Source organism: Pezoporus occidentalis, unplaced genomic scaffold (genome assembly GCF_034315485.1).
Source record: "Pezoporus occidentalis ecotype Australia unplaced genomic scaffold, CSIRO_AGI_Poc_V1 ctg36, whole genome shotgun sequence".
NCBI classification, from domain to species: domain Eukaryota; kingdom Metazoa; phylum Chordata; class Aves; order Psittaciformes; family Psittacidae; genus Pezoporus; species Pezoporus occidentalis.
Genome location: NW_026915591.1, coordinates 3,232,852 through 3,260,172, shown reverse-complemented (window position 1 = coordinate 3,260,172; position 27,321 = coordinate 3,232,852). Strand labels below are relative to the sequence as shown.

The 27,321-nt window shown below is 43.5% G+C and overlaps 1 protein-coding gene across 1 annotated transcript in view; it reads right to left on the bottom strand.

Annotated features, from left to right (window-relative positions):
* Window positions 1-26,926, bottom strand: part of RTN1 (reticulon 1) — a 117,490-nt gene extending 90,564 nt beyond the window's left edge. The window contains exon 1 of the mRNA XM_062630777.1: window positions 26,391-26,926. Coding sequence (XP_062486761.1) covers window positions 26,391-26,580 — 190 coding nt within the window. The 5' untranslated portion in view covers window positions 26,581-26,926. The remainder of the gene's footprint in view (window positions 1-26,390) is intronic.
* Window positions 26,927-27,321: the final 395 nt, after the last annotated feature.

Below are 27,321 nucleotides of genomic sequence, written 5' to 3'. Positions count from 1 at the left end.
CCCATATTCCTTTGACCCCACAAGAGGGACAGGCCACTACTGCGCTTGATGCTGAGGGCAGAATTTGGATACCACATTGCAGGAAGATGGACTGAAGACACTGTTTTGATTCCAACATATGTGTGCACAGTGTATCTAGCAAAGGAGACAGCTGCTCTGGGCAGGACAGCCAGGCATGTTTTGATGACAAAAGAAAGGAAAATTCCACCCAGATATCCTATTAAAATTTCCTTCACAGGTTTAATATGGTCACATATCCCACTTCAGACTTACATCTAATCTCAGAGCAGCCCTGTTTAAGAGGTCTCATACAGTTTGAATGAAATAAGTTATTCATCTCATGTGTGCAGTCAGCACCATAGCCATGTTGTATTGTTCCTTGGCCAACTGACACTGCACTCCATGGGCAGTGGCACTAGAGAAAGGATCTCTTTTGGGTTTTCCTACTTGCTTTGGTTTTTAAGCCTTAGCCAGTTGGTCTTTTTAAGCACCAACAGCAGGTGCTTATCAGAATACACACTGAGTAAGCACATCTGATATTTATAAATATCCAGGGGTAAAGGCATATAAACTGTTGGGATGCTAGGCCTGTATGAGAGTATCAAATCCTCTAGTTCTCTTCAAACAAAAATTTCAGGTGGGAAAGGAGGCTCAGATCAATATACAGATGAGCTCTGCCCTCTGTGCAAGCCCTGCTCTGGGCAGACTCAGTCCCCAGGGATCTTGGCTAATTCTGCCCTAATTACTGAAAGCTGAATAGTGTCTGGAGTCAGGCAGAAAGGATGGCTGCAGGGATTCAGCTGGATTGCTCTGTCCTACATGGCAAAGGGCTCCTGGGAATAAGAAATACTGGTTTCTATTCCTGGGTTTAGAAAGCAGAATAGCCTCTCAGTGATGAACAGCACAACCTACAGCAGGAATGGGCAGATGTCGCCTACTCACTTCACTGGCCAGCTCACATGCAATTTTATTCCTTATTGGTTTTCAAACAAGGTACTTTGTTGGAAGGGCAACTTAAGCCAGGATTTTCTCATTCCTCCTTGGGCATAAATCTTATGCTTAAAATAATGAGTTCATCTTTAAAAGAGCTACAGTAGGAGGCTTTAAAATGACTCAATACTGTATTCTGAAAAGAACTCGTGGATAGCTTGTGCCTCAGAGCTATTTATATGCTACCTGCCTAGGAAATTCACTGATTAACAAACTAGCAAGAAAATACTATTCAAGAGAGAGTTTCTTAGGATCTGGAGTCAAAAAAATCCACATAATTACATGAGGGTTGTGGTTCAAAGGGCTCTGCTCACTGGAGAGAAACTCTCCAATGTAATTTCTCCACGTGCTGCTGACAAGGGGCTCTTTCCTCTGCCAGAGAAAGTCACTATCAAGCAGGCTTGGAATCCAATGCATCCTAAAAAATTATTATTGCAGCAACATTATCTATAGTGGTGGTACCAAGAGCCTCAGCCTGGGCTCCTAAATAACAGTTCAGTCCCTGCCTGATGAGTGAAGAAAGGGACATCCACATTTGGCATGGGGCACAGATTAATTTCCTGCTGATTCCGACACAGAAAGCATCCTGGGAATGAGCATTAGCATGTAGCTGAGGTTTCAGTGCAGCACAGTAAAGGGGAAGAATGAGAGGCACATTGCATTGGTGAAAGAAGATTTTTTGGGGACATCCACTGGGAGAAGGGCTCCCCACACTTCCCACTACATTACAGGGAAGTTCTTGGATATTTCTTCCTTCTCTTCCTTCTTCTCCTCTTCCACCTCCTCCTCATCCCTGCAGGGCACAGGCAGTAGTAATCTAGGTTCCCAAGGGACACCTCCGTCCTGAGCGGAGCCTGGGCCACTGAAGATTATGGCTTGGAGGCAAAGGTCTCAGGTTTTGTCATCATTATCATACTTCCCTCTTTCTCAGGTATTTCTTCTGCTTTAGGAAAGGGCTGTCACTCTTCAAAGTGGATCCTTCCTTCCTTGGTGGTTAAAAAGGCTCATTGCAGTTTCAGCAAACACTTTAATCTTTTTGCCCCCTCAGGTTTTACCAAGCTCCATCGCTGCTAACCCGTGTGTTCCCAAACCAGTGCTTATTTGTGTGTGAGCTCTCTGCAGCCTACTTAATATGCACAGGGCTGTGGAAATGATGCTTCATAACCTCTCTTTAGGCAGCCACAGAGCAATCTGGAGGGACCAGGCTGGAGGACTAAGGGGCACACATCCACCTAACAAAGAGTAAAACCTATGCCATTTATCAAATCAGATGCATAAATCTTGCATGGGTTGCAGACATGGAGGTCATCCCTGTGTCTCACTGTGGCAGGCAAGCATGCTAGGCTGATCTCTCCTGACAAGTAAATGGAATCTTCACTTCTTCCCACTATTGCCCATGCAGGATGCTCTCCTGACAGGACAAAGTGCTCTGTGTGGCACATACAGGCCAAAACACTGTGCTTGTGCCTGCCACTTGAGGAAATCTTCTATCCTCTCAGACCCAGGCTAGGGTGGTGGGGGTAGGTTTGACCCACTGAGCTTTCACTCCCAGTCCCCCAGGAGAGCAGTTGAGACTGTTTGCCACTAAGGAGGTGAACAAAGTGCCTGCTTAGAAAAGCTGTTAGTTAAACACTTCAGTCACCTATGGAAACCTCCAGCTCACACAGGGTCAGCAGATGGGGTCTGGCACGTGCAGTGAGGTGGATGGAGGATGAAAGCGGTGCTGGGACCATAAAGCTTGGCTCTGCTGCACAGCCTCCTGAACTGTAATGCAACTCCGACCACAAGAATGGCAGTCAAAAGGCACAACGAGGGCAAAACTGCCACAAGACTTATTTCAACTGTTCTCTTTTATATTACAGCTATTCTGCTTCTTGCAAGTTTCAGAGGCTCTCACAGAACTGCTGCTGGAAAATGTACTTTATCAATTGAAAAGAGTGAAAAAACCTTCTCCCTTTGTTTCATGATCAGCTGTTTTGATTTTGTGTTTGATGAAGTCCTTGTCTCATATAATTCCCCCCCTTTCCCAGCAAACTCTACAATGGGCACATTTTCAAGTCAGCAGGATAATAACCCCACAGGGACAAGCCCCATCCTATCTACACCCCTTTACACTGAATGGCAGGAAAACAGCCCAGAAGACAATAAAAACCAGCTGATCTAGAATTCTGTCCCTTTAAAAAGGTATTTAAAAATTTCTTTAGGAACAGCTTCCCATTAACCTTAACAAGAGCAGTGCACAGGCGATAAATGTTAGTGGCCAACACTGCAGGCTCATCTACACAAGCAGACACCTATGCTTGTGTCTGGGCTCTATGAGAGGACTGGATCCATTTGCACAGACAGCAGTAGTCCTGGGCCATGTTATTCCTTCTTGCAAGATTTTCATGATTGACACCATACAGGGTTCTTGAGCATGGCCAAGGGCCAGCCATACCTCAGCATCTCAGCATTTTTGTCCTTTAAAAGGTGAACTGCAAACCAAATGCTTTGAATCCAGAGGACTGCAAAATGAGCAGCATCCCACCAGTGTTTCCCTGTTTTCCTTAAGATACTGGGCTATTTATAAAGAAAGACACAAAACAGAAGTCTTTCTATAGCGTTTCTATAAGCTGCTATAACCCTTTGGCTCCAGAGCAGATCAGGGCAATAAGGGCTGAACCCCAGCAGACCTTTGAGGTCTGGTTGTTGCAGTATCCTACTTGTGCTTTTCCCCAAAAGACAGATGGAAAAGAGAGGAGGGAGGCATCTCAGACATGTTGTGGTGGTGTCAGAAGGGGCTGGCTGTGACAGGCTGGTGGAGAAGAGGACTATCTGACACTGGGGCTTCAGCAGCCAGCAGGAAGGTGTGGATGGGGACCCTGTGAATCGTTTCCTATGCAGGGAGTTACAAGAGCATATGAAGAGATGTCCAGGTGATGCTCAGGGGGGAAAAGGAGAGAAAAATGAGCCTGATGAAGTGACAATCCCCTGCAGAAGCAGAATTGCAAGTTTGCTTGCAAGTATGACAAGCTTGGATGATAGGAATGACCTGCAAATATCACAACTGCTTGGAAATGGCCTGGATACAAACCCACCTATTAACTCCTACAGTAGCACAGCATGGTTCCAGGGGCTTTACTTTCTTAGTCAGAACATAAACAAAGAACATCCTGACTTCAAGCATAGATTTTAAAAGAGATAGTGAGGACTCTCCTAAAATGCACCCAGCTAATTTTACAGTAGGGGGAAATGTATTCCTGTTCCCAGCTGGTGAAGAGCTCAGCCAAAGCAGTTGATGGCCTTCAGATTTTATCCGTGCTGGAATAATCCCAATTTCGTAACTAAGGGATATAGATGACAAATTTCTCAATTTGCAGATTAGAGAAAGATCAACCCCAGCTTAATCAGCTGCTGTGACAGGTCAGGAGACAGAATAGCTCATAAACAGTGTGAAAATAATGAAAGTATTTAGTATTTTGTGTATGCAGTTTTCCATGTCTGCAATGCAAAGAAAGCAAACCAAAAGCATTCCAAGCAATTGCCAAATATCGTCTTGGAAAAATCAAGATAGGAATGTACTAGGGAAAAGTCAACAGCACAAAGAATATGAAGGATCAGATCTACCCTTCCTAAGGATAGGCCTTTGCAAATCCATGGCCCTCCTGAAAAGAAACAGAGGAAAGACCTCAGTGGAGTTCTGCTGGCTTACAGTGACCAAGGGTTTGGGTCTGCCACCCCCCATGTCACCCTGCATACTTACAACAAGGCACAGCCCATACAATGGTGGCAGGGCTGTTATGGATGCTACTGGTCTTACTGCAGAAACTCCAACAGATTTTTTAAAAGAAACAACAGAGTGCAGTCTTGTGCAAAAGAGGCAGTAAATATCTGTGGTAAATATTTCTGCTTTATTTAAACCTCCTTTCAAAACACATTTATGGCTTAACGGTAGGCTTCATATTTTGTTCAGGATTCAAATGCACATTTTCTTCCACTCCACCCAATGAAGGGTTGCTGGGGTTTCTGCCATTAGAAAATACTGCATTTTGTGCAGCTAAATGGCACAGCAGTTGATGTTTGGGGCAGACTGTATTAGGTTACTTAGGAAATCAAGGATTAAGAGCACAGCTTGACTTCTGCAAAACTGCACTCGTGAATGAGATGATATACAGCAGGGCTGCACACCTCATAACTTCTCTAAACCAACAGCAAAGCGTGGTAGATATATCTGGCATACCCTCACCCCTCTGTCCTTTGTGTGCCATGCCCATCCCCCACTTGACCTACAGTCTCCATGCAGTCCTCCATACCAGGACCTCCCAATGGGTGTCCTCTAATTTCCCAAACTTTCTGCAGGCTTGTTCCCATCTCAAGCTGGAGGCTGACTGTCTTCTGAAAACCCTTCACCTTTTGCAAACTGAATGATGGAAAATGTCCTCCTTGCCACTGAGCACATCTGCATTGCCCAGATGCATCTGCATCACACTGCATCACCACAGCAGTGCAGCATTAAGCCTCAGATACCCTTCTGAGAAGCTTCTTTTGCCCAGAAAGCCAGAGCACTGCAGAAGCTCAGCTCACCAGACCAAGATGGCCCCTCCACAGAGTGCGGCACTGCCCAGGATGGCTGGACAGATGGGTCATCTGTAATGCACTGCCTGTTACTGCCTGGTCTCAAATGCCCCTACATCTCAGTAACATATTCTCTTACCACTTTCCCATTCTCTCTATCTGGAGATCCTGCTTGTGTCTCTCTATGTCATCTGCAGCACTCACATACCCACTGCGGTGTTTCTGCTGGAGCCAGGCTCCCTAGGAAACACTCTGCACCTTGTTCATATCACAGCATTTGCTAGAGAAAGTTTCTCCTGAACTAGTCAAGGCCTGAGGAATGCCACGTCAGTACCTGATGGTGAAAGGACAGTCTTCATCACACCATCTCACACACAGCATTTTGGCCTCATTCAAGAAGATATTGAGATAGGTAATGATGCTTCTTTATTCTTTCCTGCCTTGTTAATATGCTGTAATGGCCCCATCGTAAGCAGAACAGCAGGAGAAGTACAATTGCTCATGGAAATTAAAACAGAAAATAAATGAGCCAAACCACAGGAGAGATGTGGCAGCCCCAAAGACTTGCTCTCCTCCATTTACCTGGGTCCAAACCAGCCAGTGTGAGCTGGGTCCCACCGGTGTGCAACTGGAATAAAACTCAGAGAAGGCAGATTCATGGCCAAACCACATTTCCTCCAGAGAAATCAAGACTTCTCAAGTGTTAATTGAGTTTTCCACCAATGAACCGGTAACACTGCACATGAGCAAACATCAGCACTTTTGTCAATACCTTGCCCTTATTCTATTATCACCTCCCATCTGCACAAAATGCTGCTGGCAAAGAGTGCCAGCTCCAAGAAGCAGCCATTACTCATCTCTGAGGATGGGGAAAAGAGGGAGAAAGGAAAAAAACATTCATGTGAAAATGTTAGCATGTGGGAAAATGGGTGGCTGTCCTCATTTCAGTTGCCTGGTCAAACTGCCTCACAGAAATCTCATCACTGCACCTTCACCTTTCTCTTTAGTTTCAGTCTAGCTTTTAACTCCTATAAAACAAGAAAAAACTCTCCATGCCACCTTAGCCCTCCTTGAAACCAGCAGCACCTTCACCAGTGCAAACCTCTGCTTTGTTAAAGAATGGAGTTTACAGCACAAACACGAGACACGGGATCTTCCTGCCACAGTGCCAGAACTGAAGGTGGGTGAGATTCTGGGACTTGATAGCTCACTTAATAGACTTAATAGATCACTTGACTGACCTCACTGTTTGGAAGTTTCTGTCAAATTCATCCAATGGTTTAGCTAAGAAAATAAAGATTTTCTTGTAAAGCCTTGCATTTACTGCACAGGGGTTGTGGCAAACTGGACTGCAATTTGTTTATGTTCAAGCTGTATCTTTTGCCAAAGCTGACTATTCATAAAAATAGTAAATTTCCAAAGTGAAATGAAAGGAATTGGTGGGGAGAGACTTGAACACCTGGGATTTAATAAAAACAACCTTTTGCTTGGTTTTTGTTTTCCTGAGGAAGCTGAAAATTTCTTGTCTCAGACCTGCAGAAATACAGGTGTTTTTAATTCATTAATTCAGTCTGTGAACCAGAAAAAGAGAAGGGACATACTCAGCAGAACAAGACACCAAGCTGGACTTGAGAAGCAACCCAAGCCCTTTGTTGGTGCAGAAGTGCTTCCAGGGCGGGGAGCCAACTTTTAAAATAGCCCTAATTACCTTTATATTTCTAATGGGAGAACAGGTGGAAGTGGTAGGTAGAAGCTCAACAGAGAAAAAGGTGATACAGCTGAGCCTTAAGTCACAGAATCATAGAAAAAAACATCCTTGAAGGGACCTCTGAAGGTCTCCAGTTCAACCCTTGCTCAAAGCAGGGCTATTTCAAAGCAAGCTCAAGTTGCCCCATTTTTTCCTTCTATCCACCCATGGAATACTTTCTCCTCTCAACTTGCCAGTTTTGCTCTTGCTAATACAGCCCAAACTGCTGACTCCAGTTCTATTCGCTGACACCAGAACCTTTGCACATAATTCTGACAAAACAATCGCACCATGTGTTTGCAATGTACACGTGTATTTGCATGAATAAATGCATTATGCAGATCATGCTAGCAAAATCCTAGTTAATTTTAAATGAATGAATTCAAGTAAAATTCTAAGAAAAACACTAAAAAGTGCCCCGTAACATAGATTTGTGGCTTTCTTTCAGTGATCCACATGACACCAGGGACATGCCACAGAGCAGGACCAGGCATGGGATGAGGAGAGTGACTCAGGACTGGAACAGGACAGCAGAGCCTGGAGCCCTATTAGGTGTCTTGCACCCACAGTTGTGCCACATCCTTTCCCCATGTCCCTGAAATATGAAGCTCTCAGTGGGTGGTGTTGCACCTGGGGATCTCTGAAATGTGGTAGCTGCACAAGGCGATGTACAGCTGCATGGGAGAATTAGCTGGTGATGATTTATTGGAGCATCCTCAGGATACCCTCCTGAGATCTCCAGGTGGAAAATGGCATAAGACCTTCTCCAAATTCCTCAGAAATCATGTTTTTAGCCCATGGGATAATGATACTATTACTCTCACTCAAACCCTGGTATTTGAATTTCAAACTCGAACTAAAAAATACCCGCAGTTCAACACCACTTCAATGGTATGTCTTATAAACATAAGTTTAAGATCTGTGAAAGAAATCCCAAACATCAGGTAGAAAATACATTAATTGCTTATTGTAGCTATTCAAGATTATATAAATTCATAAATACATAAATATATAAGTATATAACTTATGCATATTATCATGTTATTTTATTATTATATACATATTATGTTATATAGACATATTATTATGTTCCCTTACAAGCGTGGAAAATAATGTTACTCCAAAGCCATGTAACAAAAGTCTAGGGAGCTATTTAAAAATTTTATTTTGTTCTCAGCTTATCATAGTGGTTGATGGAGGGAAGTGTACATTTGCAGTTGAAAACATTTAATAATGAAATATTCAGTGCAGGACAATTTTCATACGCTCTTTCTTTTCTTTACAATTCGTTTCTTTGAGCTTCTTCTTGCTCTGCAAGGGTCCCAGATCTCTCAAGCAGCAACAGCACCACCAGCAACAAGCAGAAACTAAGAAAACTGATTCCAGTCAATGTCACCCTGCCATTAGCTCAGCAAGATTTTGCTGCGGTGGGAATATGAATTTTCTAATCATGGGTGCCTGGAGTTTGCCCCTCTAAATAAAATCCTTTCTGTAATAGGGGAGTAGCATTCTTAGATGCCAGCAATTGGAAAAGGAGTTAGGCGTTCCCAGCACTTAAAAATCTCAGGGCATTTTGGTTGAGTCAGCAAAGCACAGAATATTGAGCTCATTTTAAGCATGCACAGAGTTCTATTTGAGACCTTATTTTCCTCCTCACATACAGACCTAGATTTGTAAATATTGACAAACATGAAAATTTGGTCTTCATATTTTATAAGAAAAATACTAGTCCGATCAAAAAGGAAACAACCATCTGGCACTGCTCTTTCCAGATGTTTTTCTAAACATTCTCCATTTTTTCTTCTCAAATGTGTCTTCTGCATACTCAAAGGACTTTCACAATCCCCTCTTGTTTATCCATGCTCATCTTCAAATTACCAAGCCTGCTATTTCTTTCCCTTTTTTTCTTACTTAATCTGTCATTCTTTTGGTCAGTGAGTGGAATCTATTCAACAAATAGTATTGTGCTTTTGGAGAGAATTTGCCTCTAATTGTGCTTGTGGTTCAAGGGATCGTGGCTGATTTGGCAGTGGTGTTTTAAAGGACACCTTGCTAACAGTTTAAACCAACACATAGACCAAGGAATTTTGGAAATATCCATGTCACCAAGATGAATTTACACCATCTCTTGAACTGAGAAATAATCATAAATGTTTGGTGGAATCTCTGCTGGGACAGGAGATGAGTGTGTTGAACATGTGGGGACACTTTCCAAACAGATAAACTCTCACCTTTGTACCATATAAAAAAAAATCTTTAACCTCAGGAATAAGACATGTCAGGCCTCCTGTACTGTTGCAGCTGTACTGACCTTTACAGTGTGAAAAATGAAGATTGTATTTCAATCCAGGCAGCTCACTGACTTTGTCTTCTGTCAGCAGCAGCCTTTGCTGCTGAATAGAAGGAAGATCACATACATTATGTTTTATATTCATGAAACAGAGCTTTAAATCCAATGAAAAAGTGTTTCAGAGAAGGCTCTTCAGAACTTTGTTGTAGCTGAATGATTTAGATCTTCAGAAAATTTATTCTTTTTTCCCAAAACTTAATAAACAAACTAGTACGAAAAATGTTTGCAACAAGCAGTGTACCACAAATGGTAAAAGAACCAGTCTCCTCACACAGTGATCTTTTGTGGACCTTGTGATTCCCCATTAATGCTGCACACAGGATGAGACCCATAGAAGCAGAAGATGTAGCACTGGAGCAGCTGCATTGGAGCTGCAAGACCTACTCTTGCTCTGAGGTGAGAATTACAGCCACCCTAGCACCCAGGAGAAACCTAAACATAGAACAAATGCAAAATAAACCCCAAGCCTCCAACTTACAGCAGAGCTAAGGAAGCAATCAAATTGGCCTTCCTGAAGCTGGTTCTGACTTCACCTAATAAAATTTCCACAGCTGGACACAGTGCTGCCACCCAAGTGTATAGCACAAGTGAATCTTACTGTTATTTTCTGTATTTTGGTACAGAGGGATGATGTGGAAGTGGTTGAGTCAGCATCCCTGGAGGTATTTAAAAGACATGTCAACATGGTACTTAGGGACATGGCTTAGTAGTGGGCTTGGCAGTGTTAGGTTAACAGTTGGACTTGATGAGTTTAAAGGTCTTTTCCAATCTAAATAATTCAGTGATTCACTGTTTCTATTACATGTTTGAATGATTTTATATTACCTAAAATCCATATATCATTTTCCATCAGTGCTTGAGGAGTCATTTTTTTGGCAAAAAAAATGTTTGCCAAGACCAATGACAAACATGAATGTATCAGCATCAAGAGAAAATAGGCACTGAAACTAGCACAATCAAGTATGTATAAAAGATGTGTTTGTTCATTTCTCCAATCAAGGATCCTTGTTAAATAATCATATGACTCATGTAAGAGGTTACAATTAAGCAGCACAGCTCACATTTGAAATAGTCATGATCAGCGCACAGAGCCCAAATATAATGGGAATAATTTCCAAATCAGGCTCATGAGTTAGCCCGAGGAAATGCAGTTTGCTCATTGATACTAACACAGCCAGGAAGAGGTGCTCAGTTTCTCAGAACTACTTTAATTGATTATTTCCTCATACTTTGAGGAGGATGGAAAATTTTAGTTAAAAGAATTGGCTGGGAAAAATCATTTCAGTAAAACCGGATTTTTTCCTTTTTTTAAATTGAATTAAAACTGTTTTCAAACAAATGTGGTTTTGTTTTGGAAAACGTCAAAAGCAAGTGTCAAGTATTTAATTTTTTTTTTCTCTGATGTCATTCTTACTGCTTTCACTGTTTCATCAGAGGGCAAAGGTGACTCTGTACATAACCAGGGCAGAGTTACCCATGGCACAGAATGACAGTTGTGATCTTAAGGTCAAAGCAGAAGCTGAACCAGCACCCATACAAAGGCATAACATATTGTTCTAGAGAATGATACACCTTAATAAACACAAGTCTTTTCACCCTTGCAGGGTGTTGAGGTGTATTTCTACATCTTACGACTATCCACCTCAGACAGCTTCCTCTATAAGATGCTCCAGCCACCTCTCACCCCAATTCCTTGGATACTCCCCTAGTCTGCTCTAGCTCTTGGTACCAAACATTTTACAAAGGTGTTTAATAAGATGAACATTAAGAGTGACTGAGAAGCCCCACCAGCAGCTCCCAAGCTGCCTGAGCATATTCCTGTCAGCATAAGCTGTGTGTTCTTTGAGTAACAAGCAGCATGCCATGGCTGTATTGCCCTCCACCTTCTCCAGCTCAGCTAGCAATTTCCATATAGTACTGTGGGTTTTTTACTGCTGGTTTCACTGAAATCCAGCCAGAAAACAATTGGTATCTCTGAAGTAAACAATCAGGTTTGTCTTCACAGTCCACATTTATAAATCAATGAGGCATTTTTCCCATTTTCCTTTTACCTTAATGTTCTTAACAACATTAATTAGCTCAAAGGAATAAATGCTTCATCCCTGGCAGTGTTCAAGGCCAGGCTGGACAAAGCCTTGAGTGACATGGTCTAGTGTGAGGCATCCCTGCCCATGGCAGCGGGGTTGGAACTAGATGATCTTAAGATCTTTTTCAACCCTAAACATTCTATAATTCTATGAATAAGCCTATATTTGCTGTATCTTTTTCCCTTTCCTACTTCCTTGGATTCAGGCATTATGCTGTTAATCTCCAACTATCACTGCACATCTTCTATAATTTCTCCTTGCCAAGCCTTCATTTATTAAAAATCCTTGTTATTACTCTTTTACACTGAAGATTGCTCTGTGTTGTCCAACCAAAGCCACTGAATGCTATGTTTAGGTTTCTCTGCAGGAGTCAATTCACCTCCCAAGGAAAACAGGTTTTTCCTGCAAAACAAACAAAAAAGAGGGTTTTTCTTGGGGGGGGGGGGGAAGCCATCAAAGGACAGTGAAACACAAAATTATCATCCAGCCCTTCTTTTCTGTGATTCATGGCTGGGGTGTGCTTTCAGAGAAGAAGCTGCTGGTTTGAACAGAACAGGGACCAAAGTAAGATGGGAAAAGAAGAAATCAGTGTATATCCTGCTGCCATCCCTCATCCCAGCTTATAGACTCACCACAAACAGGGCCAGAAAGGCCTGAAAGACATCACCTAGCTCCATCACTCACCCCAGGCAGCAGTACCGCTTCCTATGTTATCTAGGTAATGTCCCTCTGCAAGCCCCATGCAGCCCTCCAGCAATGGAGCTGCAGCCAACCTACCCCGGCAACATGTGTTTCTCCATCCTACATTTCTACGTTCTCCAAAAGTTTTTTTCCAAATGTCTAATCTGAATCTCTTATATTGCAACTGAAGCCACATCCATTCCTGCCCACAATGGACCTGGACATCAAGTTAACTCAGCCTTTTTGCTTGGGCTTTCATGTATTTAAAGTCTGCTCTTGTTCTGTCCCCGAGCACTTCTCTCCTTTAGCTTAAATAAGACTAATTTTTCAAGCTTCCTTCCTACATCATGTTTCCCAAATATTGGATCAACCTGGTTGTTCTCCTCATGACTTTCTGCATTGTTCCTGAAGTATTGCGCTCCAGACTGGACACTGCACTCCCCCACAGGCCATTTGCTGCATTACGCACGCAAGACCCACGTTGCCATAACTCAGTGTAGCGTCTGCTGTTTAGCAACAACAAAACAGTAGAAGCTTTGCAGCCTATGGTGGCTTGCATTTGGCTTGTGACCCTCAACAGCCCAGGCTTTCTCTGATGGACTCATCTGTATTTTCCCCTGCAGTGTTTATGAAGTTGGCTCTTCCTGCTGGGACGCTCTGTCCCTACTGAGCCCCTGCCTATTTAGTCAGACCATTTCTACAGATGGCCAAGATCATTCTGAGTTTTCATGGTCTTCCTTGTAGTTTTCCAGTGCAAGACATAGGAGCTGGGAGAGGTTGGCCACTCTCCACGGGTCTGGAGAGCAAAGCGAGCACACTGGATACAGCACTCCTCCAGGTAGTACCTGCTCGGTGAACGACTGAACAAATTTGTCTTTACCTTGAAGAATGAGGATTTTATGCTCTTCTAGTTGAGCGAGATAAATAATTGAAAAAGTAAAATGCATTCAAAAGGTTTCTTAATATAAATTATCTTGATAGCTCCAACTGAACTAAGCATGGAGTTCATTATGCTAGGCTGCCTCCAAAGCTCATGAACACAGAACAAACGGACCAAAAGGCACTTGCTGAGTTTAAGTGCAGTTTAAGGGCTTAATCACCTACCACCACAAGCATCACATTGTCAAATTATCTCCACAAATTGCACAGAAATCTATCACTTGAGAAATCCAAACTCTTGAGAGTAGTTCAGATTTCTTTTTCTCCCTGTTAATTTTTCTCTCCATCTTGACTTTCTCTTCTCCGCAGCTTGAACACTCCTGTCCCATTTACACAATTTTATCCTTGTGCCTACACTGACTTTTATTGTAGCTCATTTCTAATGGTTGGTTGCCCCAAGCACCAGAAGCAAACACCCATTTTCCTCTCAACCTTCTGTCAGTTAGAAACCAGCTCCTCTAACCCAGCTTCTCAGAAACAGGCTTGCACCTGGCACAGAAGAGCAGTTGTGACTAGAAACCTGAGCAAGTAACCATGCAAGCAGCATGGTGCTTTGCTCATATCTAGCTTTTTCATTTCTAAAGGCTACAAAAGCCTGGGGCACCTGGTCCTGGGTGAAGGCAGGAGCAGAGGACTCTTGGAAAGCCTTAGGTCTTAATACTCTTGCAGTTACTGCCATCCAGCTGCATAGGCTTGAAATACATTGAAAGCTTCAGGAAGAGCCCATTGTTTTCCAAACAGCTGGTTAAAACACACAGCACAGCAAGGCTGAGGAAGAGGTTGTCATTGCAGCTCCAAGGGCAGGGCTGGGAAAGGGAACTTGATGATTTACAAAGACTTCACTTCCCACTCACGGAGAAGCCTGCATTGCTTTCCTGCTCAAACAAAGTGAGAAGGGGGGAGCATTTAAAAGAGAAATTGTCTTGTATGAAGCCTAAGAAGAAAGAGACAGATTTGTTGTCTTCACTGGCTTTTTTTCCCATCCTTACATTTTTAAGCAAGTAACTATGTAATTATTTGAATCCAAGGACACTGGGGAGCTGCTAGGTTGGGGAACTGTTGACTTCATGCCTTCTTCACCATAGTAGTGACAAAGCAATCTGCCAGAGAGGAACCTGCTTGGTGTTTTGGTTCAGTAGCAACTAGATGGGCTGGACCAGGAGGCAACTTCATTTTCACCTGTGATAGACAGCCAAGGTCACAATCCCACTGAGTGCATACAATAGGTGCTAAGAAATCCTACTTGCTAGTGCACTATGTCTCAGATTTAATGGGCATTTTCAAGCTGAGAGTAAGGTCTGGTTTTGCCACTGCTCTTCAGACAGCAATGGCAAAGAGTAAGTTATAAATGCAGGGTTGAAATTAAGCATACTGACTGCAGTTGTTTGTGTTTCCTGACTTAGCTGGAAGTGGAGCTACTGCAAAAGAAATGTGTCCTATGGGAAAATTCATATTATTTTCATTTTTTTTTTTCATCTCAAATCAAGGGGAAACATACAACTCTTTCTATGGAAGAGAAAACTCTACATGAAAAATGTTTGGAAACGTTGAACCACGTTACTTCAGCAAATGCAGCAATGTCAGTAGAGACAGCAAATAACACAGGGTATTCCCTCTATGTTGTTCAGCTGGAAGGGTGAATGCCTCTACAAAACATAATCAAATATCCTGGTATGAATTTAAAAGTGAAAAAAAGGCAGAAAAAAAAACCCACAACCCCAAACCTATCTTCATGCACCTAAGTAAAAATAGCTGTCCTACATTTCTCAGGAGAGAGGAATGACTTTTTGAGTCTCAGCCTGACAGGCCCCACAAACTGAGTCACCAGTGACGAAGCCGAAAGCCCTTTGAAGCAGACTGGCACTGCCTGGGCCTCAGCAGACCAAGACCTAGCTCAAGCACCTGCTGGGGACTATTTGTAAGACTCTTCATGCCACTGTGCACCAGTTGTCCCATCAGCAAAATAAAGGTATCTACTTCCTTATGCTTGCCCAAAATGCAACCCAAGGAAAAACAGCTTAGTCTTGCGTTCTGAGCTTTTCACCATCTCCTGGAAAGCAAAGGATGATGTTGGCAGAGAGCTAGCCAGAGAAGTTAGAAAGCAAGGCTCCAAGTACTACAGTCTTGCTAAATTCCTACTTCCAGTAAATACCCCAAGAGAGTTATGGGTTGGGGATGGGGATAACTGACTCCTAAGAAAGTGCTGGAGGATGTGGCATTTCCATTTTCAAGATGTTGCTGATATGCTGGAAAATCTTTTTTCTGCTCATTTAGCACAGCTGGAGCTTTGCTAAAATCAAACCCTCCCTGTGAAATATTTTTTGCAAATCAGCACATTCTGCAGCACATTTTTGTTCCTTTGGTGGGCAGGGAGGTGTCAGGAGTTACCACCCAGCTGTGATGACACCTCGTAGGAACAGTCAAAAGAAATTCCTCAAATCCATATTGCTGAAGCTCAGGCTTGGACTGATAGAGCAGAGGGACCATGTCCACTCACTGCTAGCAGCTGCAGGCAATTATTTGCAGTCTGAGATAGGAAAACATGTAACATTTTATGCAGATGTCAGACTAAGTAAGACCAAGTAGTAGAAAAGAGAGCGACTGAAGCTGCAATTCTGGGACCAGTTCACAGAACTGTGTAGAAACAGTTTGAGATTCATCCTGTGCAGATCACATTAGAAATTACCTTGATGACAAGGGAAAAAGAAATGAAGCTAGTCTGTGCATCTTCCTACTCTTTGGGGTGCAATCAGAGCCCATCTTCAGCATTGCTGTTAGCATTCCTCCACCAAAGGAATCTCTGCAAAGCATTGAGCTCACATTTTCAAAGATGATGCTGGAAAGCTTCCCAGATTATATATTTCCCTCTTTAATTTATACCTCTGAGGATAATGCTAATCAAGGAGGCAGTGAAAGTGGTGAAACATCCTCAGGCCCAGGTTGATTTATCAACAGTGGTTGCATTATTCTCACTTGGAGAACTATGCTAGTATCCCGAGCTTCCAGAAAAAAAAAGAAAGTTTGCTGGTAAGGTTATCAAATAGAAGCTGAAAATGTACTTGCACAGCAGATATGCATGAATGCATTGGATAGTATCATTCATCTGCAAAACATCTAGCATGCTAGATGCTTGCTTTAAAGTAGGTTAGAAGAACGAGTCATTAAAAAGCAACAGAAGCAACAGCAGAGAGGACTGGGGGAAGGGTAAGGAGAAGAAGCCCAAACTCTGAAATCTCCACTGGGAATGAAGAATTATTTTCCTCTCACTCTCTTCAGTCCTCTCCCCTCAGGTTGCTTCTGGATAGAGTCTGGATGGCAGAAGGACAGACAACCACGTAAAAATACACATAGCTAGATGAGTATTACAAATGCCATCTTCACAGCCTGGCAGATCTACCAAATATTCCAGGGTTTATACATGGTCTGCTTACCATGTTCAAAGTGAGAGGAGATTGCGTATATTTCACACAGCATAAATCCCCAAGCTGGTCTCTTGTAGCTCTGACCTACCACACAGCAACTGAATTATAAAGGCTAATGTCAGGAAGACTTTGAAGGAAAGAAAAAAAATCCCAAAATGGCAGCTGGCTGTTACTATGATAACTGCTGAGATGATCCATCATAATCTCCAGCAGTATTTTTTAGGGTAGGAGAAAAAAAAATTAAAAAAAAACAAAAACCACAAAAAAAAATCAACACCAAAGTTTGTGACACGGCAATTTTAAAATAGAGCAGAGAACACTGCAGGGCAGAATTAGTGGTTTTTAAATGAAATTTATGTGTATTTGGGATAAATATCCTACTATAAAACCAAATGTAGACAAGGTACATTTCTAAACACTGTTGCCAGCCAAATCAGATGAAATATATGAATTCATTTGGGAATAATTTCAAAACATATATGCTGATTTCTAAGATTCCACTATTTCTTCAACTATTATTTTAATCCATGTATCTGTTGTGGAAAGATGTTTTTGTCTGATGGAAAGTTTCTAAAAAAGTTCAGATTTCAGGAGATTTGGTCCTTTTTCAGTAGAAATAGGTATGCATTTTCAAAGGCAGTTCCTATTTCACCCATGTAAAAGTAACCCAGCTTTTACTGAGTGACTCCACATCTGTGCATATGACCAGTTATTTGCTTGCTTGACTTTTCAAACCTGTATGCAGCGCACCCCCATTAAACAAACATGAAACTTTTTAAGTAGAGAATTAGATGCCACCTACTAAAGAACTACTTCAAATTGTTCAGCAATGTAAGCAGCCTATTTTGCCTGTAACTAAGATGCCACTTACCATCCATTTTGACGTAAGGATTCCTGTTTTATGAAAGTGATAAACAAAGCTACTTCACAGAGGATCCAAAATGCTATTTTCTTTCATAAACAATGTGTTCAGAGGAGGTTGACTTCTCTGGGACTTCTCCTGACTTTCACACATCATCTTGGAGATTTGCCTTTGGGCCTAACACCTTTCCTACAATCTAATTACAGTCTGAGATTCACAGATCATACACACAGACTTTCAGGACAATCAGGAGGTTCTGAGAAATCAATTGCATATTCAACCATGCTGACACTTTTGCTAGAGCAGTAGAGAAAACAGCAACAACATGAATGCTGCATTAGGATTTATTTAAAGAACTGCAAAAGCTGCAGAAGAATCAGACTCAGCTTTAGGTCAGACCCACATCAAAGCCAACTGTCATAACTAAAATTTAGTGCTCAGCAATATTGCAGTTCAGAGCATCTATGTGGTCAATTATGTTGGCCAAAGATATAAACCTTTGTAATAAAAAGGAAACAAAACAAAACAAATCCAACCAAACAGCACACTGGCAAACAGGGTACATCGTAAGAGAAGAGATGAGCGCTAACCAGAAGACCAAAAATCAGTAAGCAAAATCGGGATACACATTTTTTAACTTTTGTAAGGAATGGGAAAAGGTTTTTCTCTTTTTATTACCACCAGTCTGCATGTAACGTATGATTACTGTTAACGTCATGCAGCTACACCTGCAGAAAGAGCAGGTGTACTTCTAGTTCAGCTGAAGCGCACATTTAATTTCCAGCATGTTGCATTGCACTTTATTGCTGAAGTCTACAAGAAAGAAAATATCCTAAAATGCAAAGCATTTTCTATGCACATGAGCAGCAAGTGCATCTCTTTTGCCTCTAAGTTAAGGACACCAGTGAAAGACCTAATTAAGATTTATTGGAATTCAGACCCGCCTGTACATCAGTAGTCAGTGGAGAAATAGTACTTGTGAAAGCTCATTGCACCCTCCCACAAAGCACACGGGCATGCTGTTTATTTCCCCACAGGAAACAGGGCAAAGCTCGATCTGGGGACAGCAACCCCAGCAAATGCCTGTTTGCTGCTTATGGCTCAATGCTCCTGGAAAAGTTTGGGCAGATCCCACGGGGCTGTTTATCATGTCCTCACAAACTGTCCCACAAAAGGATGCCAGTCCAGCCGTGTGGCCTGGATTGACTCGCGATACTCAGGGCTAACATCTGGCTCTGCTTTAGGCCTCGAGACCTGATTTGGTCCCAAGACCTAGTTATTTTGTGCATGTGCATTTAAGCTCAAAGTTCCTGAAATACCCATGGTATTGCGCTGCAGGTCCACACATCAGCAGGGAATGGAGGCGTTTCAATGGGTGCCTTCTTAGGAAATTGCCTTGCTTTCCCTCCTAAGTAGTTGGTACCTCTGAAATGGGCTGAGTACATACTAAACCTTTTCCATTTTTAATGTAGGATTTATTTCCTTGAGTCTGGTTTTCATGTTATATTCTCTTACTGCCAGACCTGGGCTGCTTACAAAATTCTGGGGATTCTTGTTTCTCTTAGGTTGGTTATTGTTTTGGGGTGGGTTTTGTTGGTTGTTTTTATTGTTGTTGGAATTGTTTTTTTTCCCAAAGAAAAGAACATAACATAACATGCTATGTTAACATAACAAACCATGTTTCAAGTAATGAAGCATTATTTGTAGTTGTTTTTGTAATTCAGGGAAAGTAAATATATGCACTGTTGTAGACTTAACATGATTCAGCACGCAGGAATTCTTGGTTTTTAAGACACTTCTGACTTATGGTCAGCCTATTCCTCTAAGAAACTCCATACCTTCAACAGTGAGAATAAACTCTTGGCACTCACTTGCAAGACCAGACTCAAAATAGAGGGCACCTTAATCACTTATTTAAGTCCTCCTTGTTTAAGTAAAGTATTTCAGATCCTAATTATATGGAACATAAGCACATTCTTAACTGCTTTAAAATATTAGGATGGTCTTAAGCATATGCATAAAGGTGATCATGTGTTTTGCTGAACTTATGGATAAATGAAGTAAAAGATATATAATGGGTAAATTGGCTTTATTACCCATTAGATCAGACTGCTTCAGGTCACTTGTGTGTAAAAATGGAGGCAACAGCACCTACCTATCTCATTACAGCACTGTGAAAATTAACGTTTAAAAACACTGAAAACTTGAAATGAAAATCCTTATAATGTTGTTATTTATTTTGTTCTATTGTGTGTGTCCAGGTGAGACTAAGCTGGAAATGATTATGGCCTTTTCAGCCTGTCTCAAATATTAAGGTGTTATCCTGTAAGCATTGGCTTTATACTTTAATATTCCTTAAAAGTGGGCTTTTCTATCTTTATTTAAATAACATCTGTTAAAAGAGTTCTTTGAATATTTCTTTCACTGCTGTGACGAGATGCCTGCCCTTGATACAGCCTCCAATTATTATGAGATCTTGTACCAGAAAAGGGAGCTGGTTTTTCAGAGATAATTTCAACACATTTGTCATTAAGAGCTGCAGCATTCCCAACATCTCCTTCAAGTAGCAGTGACTCCATGTCCCAGATGCAGTGCTAAAGCAGGGTGTTTGCCTGTGTATAGGTAAGGACAGAGCACCTTTGGTGCAGATGCTTGCCAGAAGATGTGACTATGCTGGGGTGACTGCAGACAAGCAGTTATGCCAGCTCGATGCTTTTCTGTGCTGTTCAGGATGAATTACATTTTATTTTCCAGCAGTGCTGATTTTATTAACTGCAGCTGATTTACTGTTGGTAGCTTTAAAGACATTGAAGGGTTTATTAACTGCAGCCAGTAAAAAGCAAATGTATGGGGCAGCCTTGTCAGGCTGGAAACCTTCCTGCTCCCAGGCCCTGGGGATTTTGTGCTTCTCTTGTCTCAGAGGTTTTTCTTCTCTGCAAATATCAGTCCATGTCTCTGGTGTGCATGTGAGTGCCACTGGGTGAACCCTATGGCCTCGGGGCACTAGGGCACAGCCTTTGGCCATGGGGCCAGGCAGGAGCCTCTTGCTGCCAGTGCTGGCAGCACTTTTGTCTCCCAAACACAGTCCTTGTGGCCATCCCCCACCCCACTGAAGCATCCTTCAGATGCACACCGCAAAGCCGCAGATGCAGAAGTTACAGATCTGAAAGACATCCCCAGCTTTTTGCTGCCTGTGCTGTTAGTCACTGGCTGTACGGCCCAACAGCCCAAAATTCCTCACCCTAGGCAGCCTCTGCAGCACAGCTGTGCAAAGAAGGGCTGCAGACAGCCCAAGCCACCAGTGTTTGTACTGATTTTCGTCTGCTGAGCCTAGCCTTGAACAGACTTCTCCCAAAAGCACTTGAGGACATCTATAGAGGAACTGCTCTATAGAAGAGAGTGGAGAGACAGGCTCCATTTATGGCTTGCAATCAGCAAGGGAATTTTGCCATTTACAGGCCTAATTCCCCTCCCCAATTTGGAGGTTGCAAGGCTGATGCAGGGAAGATGCCTACATGCACCAAAGACAGCATTTTACATGCCAGAGTTGGGGAGTCCTTCACCCCATATAGGTCCTGACACAGAACAGCACTGCTCAGAAATGCTTTTAATTCCAAGATCACTGGCAGGGCAAAGGGCTAGAACCTGAGAAAGTCTAAAAGTTGTCCTACATCTGCCACCACTGTACAAGTCTGCTGTGTTCCCCTCCCTGTATGAGGAACACGCACTGAGGCCTTGGCTGGGACAGGAGGTGAAAGCCCACAGCAGGCAGACCTGGGGCGCAGTGCTTCTGTGTGGGGAAACAGGGCAAAGACAGCTGCATTTTGATCTGTATGGAGTTGAAAACTCTATTTCTGCACAGATTTTAAACCAGATTTTATGTACCTCTGGTGCAGAGCTCCTCCTGTTGGGAGTTTAGGTCACAAAATACACTCTATTGAGACTTTTTCTACAGCAACTTGAAAAATCAGGGTTTGGACCTTGGCCTTTACAATGCACATGGGCTCGAGCCATGGACACATAGGGAGGGGGAGCTCTTGCTAAAACAAGATGAAAGGGGGTGGAAAGGCCACAAAGAGCAGCTGAGCCAGTTGCCTTGGGGAACCTGCTGCATTTGGTTGTTCTCTGACATCCCCAAAAGCATCAGTGCCAAACCCAAGCAGTGCAAATATTCACATCCATAGCCACTTCTCTCCACTCAGGTGAAACACAGACTCTCAAGCTGCCTGAAAACCATAGAATCATAGAATCGTTAGGGTTGGAAAGGACCTTAAGATCATCAAGTTCCAACCCTCCTGCCATGGGCAGGGACACCTCAGACTAAACCATGTCACCCAAGGCCTCGTCCAACCTGGTCTTGAACACTGCCAGGGATGGAGCATTCACAACCTCCCTGGGCAACCCATTCCAGTGCCTCACCACTCTAACAGGAAAGAATTTCCTCCTTATATCCAATCTAAACAAAACCATCAAAAACCTCTTTCATGTTGAGGTGTAAAGCTGCCAGTAACTCACCCTCTCTGACAGAGGAGAGAAACAAGAAACTGAGATTTATAAGTGAATTCTTACCAGTACAAACACAGGGTTATGATATGAGCACCTCACTGCAGTCACTTGCTGGCAGGGTGTTGGTGGGTTAGTTCATGGTGACAGCATGTGGGTACACAGCACATTTTCAAACTCAACCTCTACAAATCATGTGGATTAGAAAGGCTTTTTTTTAAAAAAAAAAAAAGAAAAAAAGTCTTTACTAAATGCACAGTGCCTAGAGAGTCTGTCCTTGTCACTGAGCAGCAGGAGCCAGGATCACTCACAGTCTTGTGCACTATATCTATGTCCATCAGAGCTTGAAACACTGTTGGGATTTGGTATTTCACTGTTCCTCAACTCATCTGCCTCATTCAAGCAGCTTCTAGTCCCTCCTTCCCACCTTGCCTCACTGGCACATACCATATTGGTGCCATTATGTGCCATATAGGTGCTCACTGAGGTCCCCCAGGGGATCCCAACCATCCCCTGGCTGCTGTTCCAGAAGGGTTCCCATAGCCATATTTGCCATCTCATTGTGTCCCCATAGACACATTCCAGTTTCTAATGCCATCTCCTGTGCACTGGCCACCTCTCCTTTGGACCCCACCTGCATCCTGTCTTTGAAGGTAGTTGAAAACAGGCCAGGTATTACCCAAGATGTCCTGACTGCTGTGGCCAGTTGGAAGACAAAAAACATTCTGGCATAAGTATCAGCAGGCAGGGCTCACTGGCAGCTCTCAATCTCAGCTACACAGATACAGGGGCATACCATTGCTGCTTGTAAATCAGTGTATGGATACCCACCAATGCACAGGGCTGCATACAATTTCCCAGATCCTGACATGAGAATTACAATTTGTATGAGTTCCTGCCCTTTTTCCCCTCATTTTCCCCTAAGCACATCTGTGCCATGGAGTTACAACCCATTCTTCCATTTTGCCATTTCTCTAAAGGAAACTAGATGTATTTATCTTGGGGAATGCCTAGTAGACTGTGTAATATTTTTTGAAATAGTTGTTTTCAAGGAATTTTAATCACTGTGGTTGTATAAAAATAAACAACAGAATCTGTGACCAGATGGTGTGTTGGGTGACATGGGGCTCTCTTCACCAACATGCAACTGCTCACCAGCCTTTCAGGACACCAGTCCTTGCAAGAGCTGCCTGCAAGCTCCTTTCACTCTGAACCAGGGTGAATCTTTGGGAAGGAGACAAACATTTTCGGCAAAATCCAGCAGCCAAGTATAAAAGAAAGAGAAACTGCTGTGTTCCTGCCCAGAAGCTACTGGAGTTGATCTTTTTTGTAGCTCTGCAGGAGGAGAAGCAGACATGGGATCTGCAGACCTTTACTGCCCTGACTTTGCTTGAGAAATCTCCGAGTTTTCCACTCCTGTTGGGAATTCTTTTCTGCAGTCCAAATCATTGCCGATTTTATTTGATTTGAAGAATGGCAAGTGAAATCCATTGCTTTTCATCATTCAGCAATGACTCACAAGGTTTTGACACAAAGCCAGTTTGGCTCAAATCCGAGCTTGTGGCCAGCTTGAAAATATTTCTGAATCTTTCAACAATCCCTGGCTGGCTTTCAAACTTAATACCAAACCCGAGATCAGGGTATATTTGCAAATTTTAGTTGAATAAGAAAAATTCTGTACAACTTGTGAAAATTTCCCACCATTTATTTTCATGCTGGGAGAATCTCTCAGCCTCCAAACCCTGCTCTTGCCTCAGAGAGCATAACTGTGTTTTTCACATAAAGACTGGTCTGAGAGGTGTGAAGAAAGATAGGGGATGTGTTGGGAAACTACCTGGAAAACATACCATCCAGTTCACTTTTGTTTGGATGCATTCTTCCTTACCTAAAGTGCCCCCAAGTGCACCGTTGTATAGGGAATGTTATAAGTTCACAGCGGTTTATGGCAGCATTGTAAGCTGCTGGAGTCAGGTATCTCACGCTGAGTCCCTTCCTGCAGCTTAGGAACACATAGAAATCCGCCTCTGAGCAGGGGAACTAAAGAGTTTTCTGAAATACTTGACAGTTTTAGATATTCAGCAATATGACAAATCTCTTATTCAGCAGCTTAAGAATATTTAGTGACACAGAGAGAACAGGGAAATTATTTACTTCCCCCAGTGAAGGGAGTGGGAGCTGCAGCTGTCTAGGTAATATGGAACAGAAATACAGGTGCTGCAGCTACAAACAGAAAAGAAGACTGCATGTGCAGGACTGCACTGGTTGGGATGCTTCTCAGTCTGCCATGGTCACCTAGACACGCAGCCAGTAACAGTTACTTTATTTAATAGGGAGAACAAAATGGGAAATGTTTAAAATACATTACTACTCTTATGCTAATTTGACAGTCTGTCAATCCACAGCTAGTAAAAACCAAAGAAGGTCTGCAGTGCTCATTTTATCTCCACCTTGCCACAGTTTGACACATGCAAACAAACGTATCTAAAGCGCGGTTGCAGAGGATTCCAAAAGCTGAAAATTATTTTCTTTGCATCTCCTTTTCCTTTCATTTTCTCTTTTCCTTTCCTTTTCTCTTTTCCTTTCCATTCTGCATTCCATAAGCCTGAATCTACCAATCAGGGTAAGCCTGAAGAAGCCTTCATTAAATGTAAGCAGTATCACGTTCATTCCACTTAATGGGGATTTACACAATTTAAGAGACCACCCCTCTTTGTCCTGTATGCTAAGATTCAGCATGGCCATATTTTTATCCATCAGTGAACAATAAAACTCACAAGATCCTTTCTCTGTTTTCATGTCATTATACTGTTGAGGCAACCCCACCTGGAGACCCAAGTCCTGCCCCTCTTCACAACCCCGCACCTAGAACAGCCCCACATTACAAGCCGTCTGCCTGTTTCTCAAGTAAAAAGTCACGTTTCACAACCTGCCACTCAGATCAGCGAATGAGTGGTACAGCAGCAGATTAGCCTTCTGCCCAAAGCTGCAAAACAGCAGAACATTTCCCACATCAGCCGATGAGCATTAGATCCCATTTTACTACTGAACTCCGTAGCATCAAGCAAGCAGAAAAGCACCGGGAAAATACCCATGTTGAGAACACACACATGAACAGATACTCGGGTCCTGAAAAAAAAATATACAGATGGTCATAAGAAGGATGATACACGTCGTCACACAGACTGTGTTGTTTCTGGCCAGCTACTCTTTGTGCTGATTGACTGGCGGGGATTAGAAAGGACTCAGCCCAAAAACGCAGTTCCTAATGCTCCTGCAGCTATTGCATAACAGAGATTGATTCCCGTCCCAAGCCCTGACCCTCAACTTTCTCAAGTTTAATGCTGTCTAGATGTATAATGGAAACAGGTACTTCCCTCTGAAGAGGAATCTAGGTGGGATCCATCAGCTTCCCCAGGACTGGGTAATTTGGTTATATGGGTTCTCTGATGGAAAGCAATGGGAAAGAAAGCAGGGAAGTGTCACCAAAATGGAAATAGAGTAATTTTCTCCCAAACATTTCTATCAGGAGCTACTAGAAGCTGAAGCCTTCTGGGTTTCATTAATAGATATATACTTGCTATTAACACACCCACTAAAGAAAGGAACCCTAAACCAAGGCAAAGCAAATATATCCCAAAGGTAAACCGAAAATCAAAGAACCAAAAGACCCTAGCTAAACTAAATGCACTGTAAGTTAAATACACCCAAAAAAGGAGAAGGAGGAAAACACACCAACCCAAAAGTCCATGATTGAATGAACGTGTCTCAAAAGCATGCAGAAAATATACAAACACTTCAGAATAAGCACTCCATTAAAAGCTACATGTTGAAATAGCATAAGGGGCCATGCAGGAGTTCCAGGTGCATGGGGAATAGCTGAAGTAACTCCTTTGAGATCAGTCACTCCAGATTTTTACAGGTGTAAAATAAATGAGGACAGAGCCCTATCAAGTCGGGTGAAATCAAACGCCCTCTATATAAACCTGGATATCCTGTGACAAACTGCAAAAAGCTTCAGGGAACTTATCTGGGTCCTGCGTCCACCCTCCCCCACATCAGTAAAACTGATTATTTGCAAAGGCCGCAATTGCTTGTTATTTTCTGTTTTCCTACGTCTGCTCACTAACTCATTAGTAATGTTTCCAAGCAGCCAGGCTGGGAGAAGAACCGGGAAAGGGACGGGAACGAGACAACCAGGAGCTGCTGCTGCCAGGGCCCCTTTGTTGAGCATCCCTGGGTACCCCTCGCCTTTTACCTGGGGATGCAGTCGCCATGGCAACGGGCGGGTGATCCCTGGCGGAGCCGAAAACCAGCTGTTCCCGCTGCTGGGCCCCATCTCCATCCCGCAGCGGAGCCCCAGCTGCATACTGGTCCGTCCCGTCAGCAGCCCAGTGCACCCCAGTGCCCGCCAGCAGCAGGTCCTGGGGGTCCGGCGGGGCTGACATGCTGCCTGCCAGGCTGCCGCTCGTCTCCGGCTCTCAGGCTTGAAGCGGGAGCCACCGAAAAAGCTGCGGTGGCCGCCGAGGGCTGGACGGTGCTGCGGCCGCGCTGGAGTCCGGCCGGCTGCGGTGGCTCGGAGCCGCTGCTGCTGCTGCTCTATCTCCACTAACGCTTATTACGCAGGTGAAAATGGCTTGTTAGTTGGAGCCTTCCAGCCCTTGCGTCACCCTGTGGCTGGCATATCACAGGGCAGGAATCTGCCAGCATGGCTGCTGCTCTCCTCTGTTTAACTGCTTCAGCAGGGTAGGCATCTGCTTGAGTGTCCAAAGGAATAAATGCCCCCTCCCAGGCAGGCACACGCCGCTCTCTCCTCTCCCGCGGTCCGTCCCCCCCCCCCCGCCCCGCAGCGCTCACCCCCCTCCTCTGCATCCTCTCCCGAGAATCCCACTGAGCGCCGCAGCCCGCCGCGGGAACGCGCCCGTTCCTCCTGCACCTCCAGGCTTGGCGGAGAGGGGAAAGACAGCCCACAGAGAAGGGCAGCCTAAAAGCTCCCCATTGTCCCCTCTCTCCGCCAGTCCCCCAACCCAGTGAAAGAAGCCGCGCTGCTTCTGAGCACCTGGGTTTGTTTACCGTTTGGCTCCTTTCCGTTTGCAGCCCCGCCGGAGAGACGATCACAGCTTATTGCATCTAAATGACACTTGTCAAAATAAACGCACAGCAGGTGTCTGTGTGCTTTCTTTCTTATT